The sequence below is a fragment of the Cupressus sempervirens genome, chromosome 11 (assembly GCF_028749045.1).
Source record: "Cupressus sempervirens isolate cs-2001-9-10 chromosome 11, ASM2874904v1, whole genome shotgun sequence".
Taxonomy (NCBI): domain Eukaryota; kingdom Viridiplantae; phylum Streptophyta; class Pinopsida; order Cupressales; family Cupressaceae; genus Cupressus; species Cupressus sempervirens.
Genome location: NC_143128.1, coordinates 23,735,466 through 23,751,917, shown reverse-complemented (window position 1 = coordinate 23,751,917; position 16,452 = coordinate 23,735,466). Strand labels below are relative to the sequence as shown.

General features: G+C 35.8%; 1 protein-coding gene across 1 annotated transcript in view; it reads right to left on the bottom strand.

The window, feature by feature from the left end:
• Positions 1-3,396: 3,396 nt before the first annotated feature.
• The window catches only part of LOC149528044 (NAD(P)-binding Rossmann-fold superfamily protein), a 66,034-nt gene continuing 52,978 nt past the window's right edge, over positions 3,397-16,452 (bottom strand). Inside the window, exons 9-13 of the mRNA XM_089811713.1 lie at positions 4,677-4,792; positions 4,400-4,523; positions 4,257-4,325; positions 4,009-4,129; positions 3,397-3,829 (exon numbers count right to left, since the gene is read on the bottom strand). Of these exons, the coding sequence (XP_089667839.1) occupies positions 3,693-3,829; positions 4,009-4,129; positions 4,257-4,325; positions 4,400-4,523; positions 4,677-4,792 (567 nt within the window). The 3' untranslated portion in view covers positions 3,397-3,692. The remainder of the gene's footprint in view (positions 3,830-4,008; positions 4,130-4,256; positions 4,326-4,399; positions 4,524-4,676; positions 4,793-16,452) is intronic.

The following is a 16,452-nucleotide window of genomic DNA, read 5'->3' as shown; positions in this document are numbered from 1 at the left end:
TTATATAAGCAATTTTATGCTGCTAGTGAAATTTCTAGACACCAAACCCTGAGTCTTGAGGCCAACCAACCCTAAAATTACATACAGGGTTGGCTCAATTCAATTATGACATTTATTTTGGAAACTTCAGTTGGCTTAACTTCGGAAGACCATAACTTGGGCACTGTTGATCCAATTTTCTATTATAACCCCATTTGAAATCCTCAACTTCTAATCTACAAAGCTTAACTCATACAAACTCCAGTCAACCCCATTTTGGAGCTCATTTGGGGCCTTTATGGCTTTCAAAACTGAGCATGAAGTTTTCGTACCAAAATTGCACACCAAAAGCTTGCAATAACTTCACGAATACCCATGATATGGCAATGATCCTCAACTAGTAGGCTAATATATCCAAGATGAACATCCACCTCTGAAATTAGGACATTTTAAGATCATATGACCATCTTAATAAGTAGCAAGCCTCCAGAAACAACTCTGCACTAAGACAACCCTTATTCAATAAACAAAAAGGATATATTTTTTTGAGTGATGCAAGATTGCTCTTACACCCAGGATGCTCCTGCATCAACCACCTTGGGCGTGAAGCCTATATACCACTTTATGTTGTAGTAAGCATTTAAAGCATTTACCCTTATACAAACTCATCTTAACCATTGTCACCCTAATTGGTGTTTTTCATTTCCTGAGAATTAGCTTTTCTATAGTTTTTTCTATTTTAGGTTTTCCATGTAAATCATGTTGTTGATTGTGTTAGTGTTCTTGTACTGTCATATTGTTCTATGCTTTGGTGATTTATTGTTCTTTAACCAACAAATCTAAAATGGTGTTTGTTGAATGTTAAAGTATTAACCGACATACACAAATTTTTGAAGTGTGTAGAAATGATTGATTCGACTCATTCATTATGCATTGTTGTCTTTAACATGCAAATCAAGAGTTCAATTGATATGTAAATGATTAAAGGTATTAGTGTGCATAAAGTGCACTACATATGTTGGAGGGGTGGGCGAGTGGAACCCATAGATATAGATGCATTGGTCAATTTAAAATCAAGCGTTATATGAATGTCAATGGGAATGAAATCTTACATAAAAATTTTAGATAATTCAAACCCAAGAAATGGCTAAAGATTGTTTCTAACAAATAGGAAAATGGCAAACTTGACTATGCACAACTTTTCTAAGATCTTTAACTTTAAAATGTGCACATGGGTGGAGTGTATACAATTTAAATTGTACTTAATTAGTCTTAGATTTGTAGAGACCAGACATTCACTTATTAAACGACTATGGCATGCCCCTAATATTGATGTTGAGGATGCAATAATTGGTTAAATTCGGTATTCCATGGGGACGTGCCCCCCATGGTTTTGGGGTCGTACTCCTACCGGGGACGAATTTTGGCCATCCCCTGAGTCGTTCCCTTTTTGGAAAATTTGGAAACATCCCCAATATGGCCATTTGTTTTTGCCAAAAAACTTGGGGACAATCAGCATTCCTAGGAACAGTTTTTATGTCCCCTATATGTCCCTGAAACTATTGGTCTTCACCTTTTTTCCAACCAATCTAGTAAAGGCAAAATGCCTCCAAAAAATTAATAAAAATATGCAACCCATATTTGGTTCATTAAAACACTACCTCTTCTAATCATTTTTAGATTTGACACATTTGCCAAGAGAAAAGAAAAAAGCATAAGAGCAATAGCAACAGTGAGGAAAGATTGTGTTATAGTGAGGAAAGATTGCGTTTAGTACCTTCTAACTATTTTAATTAGACTTCTCTTTATTTCATTATGATTTCAACATGATACTTGGAGCCTTTAGGCATTTTAATTTTTGCTATATATGTGTGATATTGTTATAATGGAAGTATTTAGTATTTGTCATTTGATAATATTTCATGTATTGATCTTCTAAAATGTCTATGGTGAATGGTTTATCAATGTTATGATACGCATATTTGAATTATGTCTCTAATACTAAAAAACAACCTATGTTTTTAATCGTCGTCCACTAAGGTCCCATCTCATAAATTTTGGCTTTGACTCGTACTCATACCGGAAATATGTCCCCGCCCCCTAAAATGTCCCCATCCCAAAAACTTCGTTGAGCGTAGATTAAAATTTTTATTTTATAGACTTGCACTGTTAATACATCATCCCACATTAATTGAAATTGTGATTGCACTGTCAATTCAAGCTACCATATCCTAGCAGTGTCTTCAAATTTAGTAACCAATCCAAACTCTATTTTTCATGTGAGAATAGTCGACTATTAATATTATCAATTCAAATCATTTCTCTATCTACTGTTGTTAATGTTTTTGGTAGTTGCATGAGAAAACATTCATTCCTGCTTTTATCATTTGGTTCGATCTCTTGTTTTGGTTGTTCAGCTGCTTCTCATCTCTGCAGGGACTCTTTTGTAAAATTATTATTTATCAGATGCTAGGTATTCTATTGAAGATGAAGTGAGGTCTTTCATGAACTGTCACCACCCAGATTTATGATAGCATTATTGAGTTGTATATGATTTTTGTTCCTATGTCATCTATCTTCTTTTATTGTCAGCTCTCTTTGTGTATTTCTTTCTTCAGCTTAAATGTTGGTTGAATGGCCTTTACAATGACTTAAGTCTCGTATATATTGTACTTATTATATGGTATGTTGCAACTGCCGAATATTCATGTTATAGTAACGGGCACCTATTGGTATTCCATGCAAGTCTTTTCAGTTCGTGTGGAATACAGCTTACATGTATCAGGGGTGAGTATTTAAGGCAGATGTTTTTCATCCTTCATATAGAGAAGACAGTGGTGTGTGAACTGTCGCTGGTGAATCATATCAAATATACATTTTTATACCTCTGTAATATGCTTGATACAAAATACAGAATGCTTTTGTATATGATCATATCTGATCAGTGAATGTGTATCAGAAGTAACTGTAAGATACTTGTAGCATTTTATATTCTGTATTTGCATAGCTAAGTGATAAAACTCTGTATAAGGCTGAAAGATTGATTGTTAAGTGTTAAAAATCAGAAGCCTGAGATCTCTGCACTTGTTTTTACAATAAATGGTCTATATTTTGGGGGGTTGGGTTTTTCACCCTCAAGTGGAGGGTTTTCCCAGAATAAATATTTGTGTCATCTGTTCTTATGCTTCTCTAAGTTTTTGTATACAGCATTTATACTATACTGGTTCAGAACATCAACAAGATATATAACATAGATAGGTATACAAGCTTATAAGGACATGCAATACTAATTGTTCTTTGGCTAGTGTCTTAATTTCATCGACCAAATGAGTCTTGGGTCATTCACTAGATTGACCCGAAACCTATTACGGAAGTTATAGAAATGGTTAATAGTAATATTCAGATACACCAGTGTCATTTTGATATCTATAATTGCTAGCATACTGAAATTATACTTGTACATATTCATTATTAACCAGCAATGGGAGCATATAATCTCCGCCAAACATGATAGGGGCTGCAATAACTCCAAGAACAGTCAAATCTTGAATTATTGTGGTAAAACATCCTTGTTCTCCAAACTAATGTTCTTTTCTGGTCTGAGGCTCAAAATAAAACAAAACTGAATTTTGAAAAAACTGTTTTTACCTTTGAAAAATGGGGTTTGAGCCTGAAAAGAAATTACATATTAATTTAACAGAAAACGGATTATGCTAAAATCCTGGACCAGCCACACGATCACCAATGGTTGTGCCATATGATGGACCCCCAGAACGATATTGCAAAAGATAATCAATAGGATAACCCTTAAGCTTGCGAGGAATAATACCCAAATCCCTGAATGTTAAAGCTGCCAATCATTGATGTACACAGTGTATTAGTCATTAATGCTTTGGTATCAATATTTTACTACTAATCTCTGAACTTAAAACTCTTGGAATCTCAAACTCTTTAATAAAAAGCTGCATGAAAGTAGAAAAATGTGTACTTCAACTACCAGTGCAGGAACATAACCATAGAAACACATACCATTTTGAGAGACCACATTATCAACTGTAAGTGAGTCCACATAGTCTTGATTGAAAATAACAGGTGTTGGAAGAGGAAAGGGGACTTTTTTAAGCAAGAACTCCCTTGGTGATGCAAGAAGCTGCAACGTGAACAATTTTTAGTTCATGGATGCTTTCAGAATTAACAAATCATTTCCATTTTAATTTAAGCAGGTTACATTGTGAAATACATCACTCTAATGAAACTTGGGTGCAAAAGATTTGTACCCTAGCAATTGGGATGGGAATTTTAATATAACGAGGCTCCTCTCGAATAGTTTTGTACATCAATTGAACCTGTAGTGAAAATAAGAATCATATATATTGATTAAAAACTGTATGCCAGAGTAATTGTACAGCAAAATTCATACCAGCTGCTCAATGGTGAAAACTTCTGGGCCCCCTAGTTCATAAGTTTTTCCCATACTGTTCCCATCATCCTTTAAAGCCGCAATAATTGCAGCAGCAACATCAATCACATAAACTGGTTGAAGCCTGTAAAGACATATCAAAATCAATGAACACTGAACACTGAAGAACGCCATTAGAAAATTTATAATCTTTGAATTTCAAAAATAATGAAGTTTGGTCTGCAAACAAATTTTGATATTGTTTAATTTTTCTTAAAGACTAGAGCATAAATTATACTTAGTGGAACCATCTCCAATAATAGGAAGTACCACCCAGTTCTTTGCTATCTGAGCCCACTTATTAAGAATGCGATCTTCTGTGCCAATCATAGCAGCAGGCCTTAGAATAGTTGCCTGCAACAATCACAAGGTTGAATATATTTAAATATTGTCTCTGATTTGAAATAAAAAATCAGGGGAAACAAAATCACAAATGGGGAAAAGCATGGCAACATCAAACAGTCTGTAAGATGATCCCCTGCCTGTCACCAATTGACAACTTTTCCAGCTCAAAATACAAATCTAGAGTTACTTTTAGTATAAATGGACAGCGCACAGGTTATCATGCAAATATCAAACCTGTTGCCCAGATCTGACTGAAAATAATATGAATTCACAATGTGAACTAATGAAAAGAAGCAATTGGTACTCTGAATGGCCCGAGTCAGCAGACAAAATAGGGATCATAAAATTTTGAATATGACCAGCAGGAAATATTCAACACGACTGCACTGTAAGGATCAATTTTTATTTATCCTAAATGGTGTAAGGAAAGAAAGCAGAGGCCAAACCACTCAAGTTAAAAACCCAAGCTCAAAAAGAAAGGTGCGGCCAATTGGCAACAATGAAGATATTTGGTCCAAAAAGACCTCTTTGACAGGTGCCAAGAAAAAAATTGAATCTAAGCTCCTAACACAAAGCAAAAGCTCTGTATATTAAGGTAAAGAAAATGTCATTTAAAGAAGCCAACTGTAAATTTGGCATATATGTTCAAATATATTGTCAAATATCATGCCCATAAATTTCTAACCTATGACAAAGTTTTGATACTAATCAAACATTGTTAGCCCACCTACACTAGAGAGGCGATAACCCACAAGCAGAATAATACTTAAAGGTGGGTGTCGTTAAACAGTGAAGCTTCAACATTCCATGTCAAGTTTTTCTTCACAAACCTAAAATTTCAGATCCTTAGCCTCAGCTAGAAAAGAGATTCATCACTTGCATTTTATCCTCTTCAGTCACAACCTTGTTCTTCTTGCCAAATTTGATTGATCATGTTATTGAATGGACTTCTATTGAATTCCAACTTTTTACAAGGATAATAGTATTTTATTTGATGCATTTACATTTGTTTTAAGGAGGATGCAATCAAAACTATTTAGATTAAAAAGCTTAAAAGGTGACAAAAGGTTTATTTGTTAAAAAAATTGAGAAACATTTTCAGACAAAATGTTACACAAAATGTAACATAACGAATGCCTAGAGAAAAAAGAAAAAATCTATGTTGCCAAATCAGAGACTACACGTATGGGTATGTAACATAAAACGAATCCAATCAAAATTATATAAATTAAAAAGCTTAAAAGGAAAATAGTATTTTACTTGATGCATTTACATTTGTTTTGAGGTGGATCCAGTCAAAATTATTTAGATTAAAAAGCTTAAAAGGTGAATCTTTTAAATACAGAAATTAGCTTGACAAAAGATTTATTTGTTAAAAAAATTGAGAACATTTTCAGACAAAATGTTACAGAAAATGTAACATAACGAATGCCTAAAGAAAAAGGAAAAATCTAAGTTGCCAAATCAGAAACTATATGTATGGGTATGTACTGGTGAGTGTTTTGTGACACCCCTCGACATAGAATAAATTACCAAATGTACTCTATCCTCTTTTGAACAAAGTCTTCAATGTGCTAAATTATGTGATCCCAAATTCAACTCCAAGCTTCCAAGCGTGGGTACTTAACTTTCAGGATAGACTCAATTTGGCTTGATTGATGCTGGTATAGAATATATATATTTGGTATAATATATATATTTGGCTTGACTCAACACTTTGGGATAGTATATATATAGAAATATTTTTGGAAATAAAATGAAAAAGATGAGGGTTTAAGAAGAAAATTCTAAATCTACACTGACGCTACGAACTAATCATATGAATTCAAGAGACGAGTATGGCGAAGGTGATATATATTCTGGGTTGAATTTTACGAAGATTTTTGAAATACTATGAAAAAGATGAGGGTTTAAGAAGACAACTCTAAATCTACACTAACTATTACGATAATAGATAAGCTTCTATTATTAGTTATTGATTAACTGTTTGTAATCTATTGTGAATATTAGAATGTTTCTAATATTTAGTTAGCAGTAGTTATCTATTAGCTTTCTTTAGCTTTCTTTTAGCTAGAATAGAATATTTCAATTCTTTATGAAAATTGCAACTGGTTTTTTGCTAGGGGTTTGCAAATCAAGACTGATATTTTTTGCAGGCAGATTCAAATCACGACTGGATTATTTGCTAAGGTTTTGGCAATCGTGTTCATATTTTTTTGACTCGTTTGACTGCAAAAATTGGGACTGAGGTCGTTTTTTTCAAGTGTTTTTTGCTGGTAACGGGTCCGCTAAAATCACAATTTTAAGGTGAAGAATCTCCTTTCTTTGTGTCAACTCTTCATCCTCTATGTCATCTCAGCAAAAACCACAAACAGAAACAGCCGGAAAGAGAAAATGTGAAAACAATGCCAAAGCAAAACATCAATTTATGCAATCTTGCCGAATCATTATTCTTAAAAGTTATGCATTATAGATCGGCCAAGGACATTTGGGACAAGCTGAAAAATGTTTATGAAGGAACCGAGAATGTAAAGAAATCCAAACTACAAACTCATCGCAAAGTGTTTGAAAGTCTCAGCACGAAGGAATATGAGAATATAGCCACTTTTCTTGATCATGTAGATGATGTTGTCAATTCTATGCAAGCTCTTGGTGAGGAAGTAAAAGAAAGTCTTGTGGTTGAAAAGATTTTAAGATCACTACCTATGAAGTTTAATTCTAAAATATCTGCAGCTGAAGAAAGAAAAGATTTAGATACGTTGACAAAAGATGAATTGCATGGAATCCTTACTGTTTATGAAATGCGGGTTGGAGGAAATGAATCAAAGAAGGAAATAGCATTCAAGGCATCTAAAAGGGGTAAAAATAAAAATAAAATTTCAAGTGAAAGCTCAAATAGTGAAACAAATGCTTACTTTAAAAGAAAGCTGAAAAAGAGTAATGGGAAGAACAAAGGAAAGTTCAAATGTTTCAGTTGCGGAAGACCGGGACATTACGCATCAAAATGCCCTCTAAACAACAATGACTCTAGTGATGATAAAGAAGACAAATATTCGAAGAAAAAGGATAAGAAGCATGCTAAGAAAAAGAAGTTTCACAAGCACACAAAGAGCCTATACCCGAAGAAAGAGAACAGCTCATCGGAAGTGAGCAATGACGATTACCAAAGTGATGATGCTGAAGATGAGATACACTTTTTGGCCATGACCAGCGAGCAAGAAGAAGAAGATGTTGATAAGCTATGTAGTGAGGATGAAGAAGTTGATGAGGCAAGTGGTGAAGATGAAGAAGCTGATGTATCATCTAGTGAGGAAGATGTAGATGTCATGGAAGAGTTACACTGTGCATACAAGCAGAATACAAAATTGAAAAAGAAAGTCACAAGTACAAAATGCAGATTAAAGAATTAAAGACTCAACTAAAAAATCCATACAAGCTGAGAATGATGAAGAGGAGTATACCAAATTAAGTCAAGAAGTTGAAGAATTAAGAAAGGATCTAGAGGAAAGTAACACCAAATTGAATAATAATATTTGAAAAGCGCTCAGAAATCCTATCTGATACCATTGATGGTCAAAGACCATCTACAAGCAACACGGGAGTAGGCTACAAAGGACAATCAAATAATAAAGATCATGCGTTCAAAGGATTTATCAAGGAAGGAAATAGTATGGAAGATTCATCAATAAAATTTAGAGGAATGGAACTTAAAAGATATTATAGAAAGCAAGGTTATAAACCAAGCTTCTATGGATGTTGCTATTCATGCAGCTATTTTGGGTACTAGGCAAAAAAGAATGTAGTACACAAATGAAAAATCCTCATGAATGGAGAAGCAGGAACTACAATCCATATCTGAACTTTATATGCTATAAATGCGATAACTATGGACATATAGCAAGATATTATAGACTTGATGTTGAAGAAACTCATAGAGATGACAAGAGACGGGATGCCAAAGATAATCAAAAAGGAAAGACTATCAAAATCTGGAGAAAGAAGACCATCAAAGTAGAAGGAGAAACCATTGCAAGTTCAACTTGCAATTCATAAAGCTCTTAATTGAGAAGAGAAGCATGAGTGCAGGGTGAGATACAAATAAGTTTATTCACTTGAACCCTTGGAGGAAAGAATGAGATGGTTAAAGAGCGAGATGGTTGAATTTGAACATTACATTCAGAAAATTGAAAAGCTGGTTGCATTGATGTCAAAGATTGCAAGAGGAACATTCAAAGAGATACAGTAATGGCAGAACTAGAGCATGCACGAGCATTGAAGAATTCTTCTCATAGGAAGTACGAGATAATTTTCTGAGGGGGAGCATTTGATGATTGGTTTGCAGATGGAAGCATGATGGTCATCCCTTTGCCATTGATGTCAAAGGGGGCGAATAAGAGGACATTATGAAGATTTGTTATTCCCATCAATGACAAAGGGGGAGATTGATAGAAATATTGTCATCGATGTGAAAGGTATGACAAAGGAGTTACATTTGATGTCAAAGGTAGAAGTTAATGCTATATAATGGTCTTTAATGTGTAAACAGTTGTTGAGAACTTTGTGATCATCAAGTCTAAAGTTCTGGTTTATGATGAAATCAAATGCAAGACTTAATATGCAGAAATGATAGTATGAAGACCATCTGCAGAGATTATTGAAGAGATGCCATTAAGGTGATTCAATTTTACAAATATAAGACAACAAAGCATGATACGCACTATGTAGATTTGTTCAAAGATGTTGAATCTGTATACCCAGCAATAGCATCTTCAGTAATATATTAATGATGGCAAAGAAAGAAAGTAACGTTAGTCAACAATATGCTTCAGAAGTAGCAATTGTAACATCAAGCTTCCTCTGTAATAAAGATGGTCATCAACAAGAATAAATGTAATGAAATGGCGATGATGAGACTATGAAAGAAGACAACAATAAGAATAAACAAGTTTGTTTTAATTAAGGAAGTTGAGAACATGTTTCAAAGCAGCAATCATTGAGTAGTATGAAAGAATACACACAATCCTTCCACCATGTCAATGCATTGCAACATTATCATTAAATGAGACATTACTAATGTCTGAATATACAACGCTAATATACAAAGACCAAAGGATTCGAAAGCAGCAAATAAAAGGTCAAATACCTCTGTATAAGATAATGATGTAAGTGCAGAAATGAGATCAAATAAGCATACACTAACATCTTGCGTATCCAGTGCCGGAAGTCAGAGTACATATGTCGTGGAAGACTTAAGGTAATTGAGTCATAATGTAGGCACATATACACTCAGCAGTGACTTCTAAAATGAAATAATAAGTATGGAATTTTGGTAGCATTCACATCAAGACAAACTAATAAAATACCACCAGTGAATGTATAGAATGATATGAATGTGAATAGCAAGTAGCCATGTATGTGTAGCAGCAAATGGTAAGACATTGAAAATCTACAACAGCGATTTATTTATTTTTTGATCGGTTACAACAGTGATTTATTACAAAAGAGAAACAGTGATCATTATGAAGTCAAAATGTGCGATGGATAAACAAGAGCTGTCAAACAAATAAATTTTGTTGTCGCCAAGTGAAACACAGAGCTATGGAAATGATTAGAGGCAACTCCTGTCTGCAAACCACAAAGACCAAAAAGATCATTATGAAGTCAAAATGTGCGATGGATAAACAAGAGCTGTCAAACAAATAAATTTTGTTGTCGCCAAGTGAAACACAGAGCTATGGAAATGATTAGAGGCAACTCCTGTCTGCATTCACATCAAGACAAACTAATAAAATACCACCAGTGAATGTATAGAATGATATGAATGTGAATAGCAAGTAGCCATGTATGTGTAGCAGCAAATGGTAAGACATTGAAAATCTACAACAGCGATTTATTTATTTTTTGATCAGTTACAACAGCGATTTATTACAAAAGAGAAACAGTGATCATTATGAAGTCAAAATGTGCGATGGATAAACAAGAGCTGTCAAACAAATAAATTTTGTTGTCGCCAAGTGAAACACAGAGCTATGGAAATGATTAGAGGCAACTCCTGTCTGCAAACCACAAAGACCAAAAATAAAATTGTGTTCTACTGGAGGCTGAGGTACGAAAATGAGTTCTACAAGAGGTTGAAGTCGAAGCAAGAAGATTTACAGCAAACTAAAAATATTATCAAAATGGAACCATCAAAACTATAATAAAATATCTATCCACAATATAATGAAAATAGTATGAGGTTAACAGGTCAGCGATACTGAAAATCAACGTCACCTTAAATTGAATGGAATAAGGCAGAGCTTGATAAACTAAAAAAAAAGGGATTGGTAATATTCATTATGTGTCGGCAGTGGTAATTTAATTAAAGTTGAGAAAATTAAATTAAAAAAATGCAATTATAATAAAAAGGAAGGTGGTGTTTATTTTTGAAGAGATATATATTTTCATTCGAAGAGACAGGATCGCTAGAAGTAAAAGATATATATGGAGATGCATTTTGAAAATTAAAAAATAGGTGTGTAAATAAAAAAAACTATATGGCAGAAATTAAAGAGAGAAATGTGGAAGATAATAAAGGGTATTGCTGTGAATGAAGAATTTAAGCAAATTTTAATAAAATATATATGGTTTTATTATTATTATTATTATATATTAAATGGGAAGTATAAGATAAGAAGGTAAAGTGTACAGTATACATAAGGAGAGTTGTGGATACTAAAAGGTGTCCATTATCAGTTAAGTAAGCAACGTTGCCAAGGTGGTGTTGTCCCACTTTCCATCCGACACCAATTTTGCAAAGTGGAAATTGAACCCATATCATGTTTAGTCCAATTGAGTCAGTCGGTCTTTTCTTCCTCAAGTGATATCTCCATCGGGTTTCCATTTTCCCCCTTCCTCCGCATTACATAACCGGGTGGGTTTCCTTATCATCATGAATCTTGTGGGTAGTCTAGATCCTGGCTTGATGGAGATTCTTGGATTATATTATCTCGGATGAACTTACTTGCACCTCATTTTGCTCCGGGCATAAAGAAAATCGAACTTGTGGGAATCTAGTTTCGCCTTCTCCTTGACGGGTTTTCGAACCCTGAAGGTGAAACTCCGCAGAGACCTACGAGTACGGTTTGTGAGCTTAAGCAAGAAGAGTTGGATTATGTTATGAATAGATCATTCAAGTACTGCAATATTTTTACCGTGGGAATCATTCAAAATTCACTAAGATGATCATAATAAGGTTCGGCAAAAAACTCTGAAGTAGCTTCTCCTCGGCGAGCTTCAAACCAAGAAGTCAATTTTCCGAAAAGGCATTTGTGGAAAGGTAAAGTAAGTCAGTGGGTCCCATTTTTCACTTTCGAAGCCACTTTCATGTTTTCCAAAGGCTTAAAGTCAAGTGATTTGGGCAAAGAAGGTAAAACAAAGGCAAAAGTAGAAAAATGGAAATTACCTTCTCCTCTACAGGTTTTCTACCCTCGAGAGCAATTTTCCGCATCTAATGGAAAATCGCTCCTGCAAGCATAGTTATTTTGCAAATCGATCACGGGATGTGTTGGGAAAGTAATGGAAGCAAATTTGTTACATATGTGAAGGTATTTTAAACAAAATTCAGCCAGGCAGGTTTTCTTCCAAGGAGTACTCTGTTTTTATTTCTCCGAAAGTGGGTAAAAACGGGGAAGTAAGTCTGTAATTAAAGAAAGTTACCATTGAGCCAATTGAAACAGTGAAAGGACAGGGAAAAATCAGTTAGAACCCTCACATTTACTAATTCAACAGATTTATCCTTAAATTCGCTCATGTGGCGCGGATCATGAAAATCAACGGACAGATTAAGGGTTCCTATATAAAGATGAGCATAACAGATTTTCAAACTACAGTTTTCTCTATTGAACTGTCATATTGTTGTGTTGAATAGTTGCTTTCAAGAGTTTTCAAAGTTACAAAATCTACTCCTTGCACTATTCGCAATTTTTAAATTTAGTTATCTTTGTATTAGACAAGATGGCAACAAGATTTGTTGGTTTTGATGGATTGGGTGGAATCATGTCAACATGGCAGAATATCACAGATACTTCACTCCATTTCTTCGACATGCAAGATTTCCAAAGAAGGTTGAGGACAGACCCAATTCACCCCATAACGGAGAAACTCTGAGGAAGTGAGCTTATAGAGGCAGCCGGATTTCCAGTAGCAATACAAGCCCCGGAGCTGATTATTGAATGCATCAATCATTACAAACCGGATACTAAGCAAATTCTACTGCCTGATCAAACTGTGTTAATCTCAATTGATAGGCAGGCAGTAGTGAATTGCCTATAGATTCCACAACAAGAAGAGTTCTCTGAACTGACGGTAGGAGGAGCTATGTCCAAATTCTCTCTGAAGAAGATGGTGTGGCGAAAAGAGATCATGAGGTCTTGGTTCCAAAAACCAAGGGGAGCTAAGAGTAAGGTTCCTAAAACCCTTTTTGGCACTGATCTCAAGCCCGAGATCGTGGACATCCTGGTCCTTTTGCATCGACTCAAAGGTGAGGTAAAAGCACTTAATTTTGTAGAACAATGCTTCTTTTTGGTACAAATCATTTGCTTAGATACACAATATGTTGACCAGGCATACGAGATAAGCGAACATCTGTCCAAAGCTCTCAGTACGGCTAAGTTCTACAATTCATTTTATATGTCTTCCTTCTTGATATATATGTTAGCCTCCCTACAATTGTGGCCAGGACTCCCCAGAATAGAGAATTTTCCCGATGATGTAAAGAGCTATGAATTTTATCCATGCTTGCAGTTATAGAATAGTTATGCTGAGTATGTTAAAGTTAATGACGCATTCACAATGAGGATTTGTAGGGAACTCCAAGGGTGTCCGAAGCGGAGATTTAGCCCAGAAGCAATTGCGGCCATCAATCAACTTGGCAGTTATTTCATTCAATTCTCATCCTTTTTGTATTTGCATCTTGCAGCTTTTGATGGATTTCCCCTGAAGCTGCCCAGATACCCGAACGACATGATCGTGCTCATTGAGATCGTGAGAGAAGCAATTCAGGTGAACGTGCTAAGCGTCAGTTTGAGGAAGAAGGGGTATGAATTCCCCATGAGAGTTGGAGCCTACAGTTGTGAGTCTCGATCCGATGCTAAGAACATGCTCAAGGCATTCGAGAACAAATACAAATTAGAAGAATATGAAGTGGTGAGGCCTATGTTTGATCCAAATGGGTATGCCAGAGATGTGCTTCAAATTGGAAGCGTAATCAAGCATGTAACTACCATAGAAGATTATTGGGCAGATTGTAAGGATGAGCTGGAGAGCCAAGACTGTGCTTTTGCCAGATTCACTATGGATCAAGTGAAAACATATGTCATTGACTTGGAGCTGGAAGAACTAGAAGATGATGGGCAAAATATGTACAGTAATACATATTTGACCAAATTAAGAAATACTCCAATCAGTTCCGAGCCATATGTGGATATAGAAGAAGACCTTGATGTTATGGTGCCTCGGATCACCAAGAGAACTGGAAAATGGGTCGAGTGGACATCAAAAAGGAGTAGGAGCAAGAGCAAGACTACTCAAGCTTCTCCAACTGCTGCTACTCCCACTTCTTCTCAGAGTGCCACACCCAGTATAACAACTACAGCTGCTCAAGGACTGGCCCAACCTACAGGAGGAGGTGATTAGCCTCCGGAGAGGAACATTTCAATAACTCCAACTTGCCAAGGTGGTCCTCTGCCAGTTATTGGAGCTCAAGCCAGTATTGAAGAAAAGGGGACGGAAGAACCGAAGGATGGTGCTATTGCTCCAGTCTCACCCTCTCATACTACTCCTACTCCATCTCCCCATACTACTCTGTTTCCTTCTCCTCATATCAGTCCAATTACATCCCCTCATCATAGCCCTATTCCTTCTGCAAGTGCTTCTCTTCTGAAATCAAGTGGATCCCCCATTCAGATAGTAGAAATTGGGGATGAAAAGAGTAGTAGTAGTGAGTCCACTGAATCTGATGAAGCCGCGAAGAAGACTCAAGAAGTGGAGAAAGTTCCGAGTTCATCTAGGCTCCTTTCTCAAGATCCAAAGAACCCCTTCTTTGCGACAACAGTGGCAATGACTCCAATCAAAAAGAAGATGTTTAGCATAGAGTCACTTGGGGTGGCTTCTAAGGTGATTAGTACAGAGTCTTGGTTAGAAGACACCTTAGAAAGGAAGAGGAAAAGAAAAGATGAGAGTGTACTTGCGAAGGACATTGTGTCTCAAGCGGTTCGCTCTGGAACTGCAATGGTGAAAGCTAAGAAGCAGAAGACCCTATCAACACTTGGACAAGATCCAAAAACAGAGCACTTGACCATGGAGATAGCAAAGCCGAATAAAGCGGGGAGAATTGAAGATATGTCACCTGATGACTTCACTCTGCATTCAATTCATCTTGGAGAAGCTAGACACAATACAAAAGTGTGCTTATGGAGGTCAAGTAATGAAGTAATAGAAGGACAATTGGAAAGCCTAAAATTGTCAAAAACCAAGATGAAGGCCGAGATAGAAGAATTGAATAGGTTTATCAGGCAACTGGTTGTTCCATTAGCAACCATCACTAGTGTACCTGCTACTCGGAATCCTACCGCAACAGAAGTATAGGCTTTCATCTCACAGCTCCAAAAACATAGACATTTCGGTCAGATTGGGAAGGAATGGATTGAGAAACTCAATTCAGATGGAGTTGCTCTGATTGATCAAATTGGAAATGTTATCCTTCGATTGGAAACTGAAAAAGATAATATCATATCTAATTGCAACACTTTGGCCGCAAAGAAGGCAAGATGTGATGATTGCATTTCCCTCCTTAAAATGATCATCCAAATGAAGGCAAAGGAAGCGGTTGAAGCAAAGATTTTGAAGAAAGGAATTGAGCCTCTGTTTGAATGGCTTCAGAGTATGCAATTTAAGCTGGAGATGATTCAAGAAGCTGAAGTACTCGAGGAAACAGGGGATAAAGTGAAGAAGATCCAGGACAGAGCATTTGAACTTATGAGAGGATTACACACTGATTCACAAACCAGTGAGCAAGGGAAAGCCCTTATTGGAGTAGAATTAATGAAGAACAACTTCTCCACATACTTGAGTAATCTGTCTGGAATGGCTTCAAGCAGTCAAAACAGAGTGGTAGAGTTGCAGACACTTGGTGGATGCGTACACATGGCTACGGAAGAATTGCCAAATCAATTAAATGATGTGAAGGCGCTGGCTCAAGAGCATTCAAAGTGGCTCTTCAGATTCACTAACGTACATGTGCCTAGTCATGAGGAACTAGTTCCAATTATAGTTGCTGCCAAGGCATATAGGGCGAAAGCTGAAAAGGGAAAGAAGTCCAAGTGATCCAAATGATGCCTACTTTTCACTTTCTTTTGTAAATTTTGTCAATTTTGTAAATTTTGTAATGCGACAAACTGGTATCTTGCCATTTGTCATTCCCAGAAGATGAACCGATTAAGTTCCTATTGTACCGGTCATCTCTCAAACTCTATATGTACAAAGTTGAATGATGAATAGGTCGGCAAAAATTTTGGTGTGAAATACTTTTTGTTGCAGAGACAATCGAGAGTATTTTATATTGATTATTTTCTATTCCAGTAGGTGTTAGTTTAAATTTGTATCTTTCTCTTATGGTTTGGATTGGAACG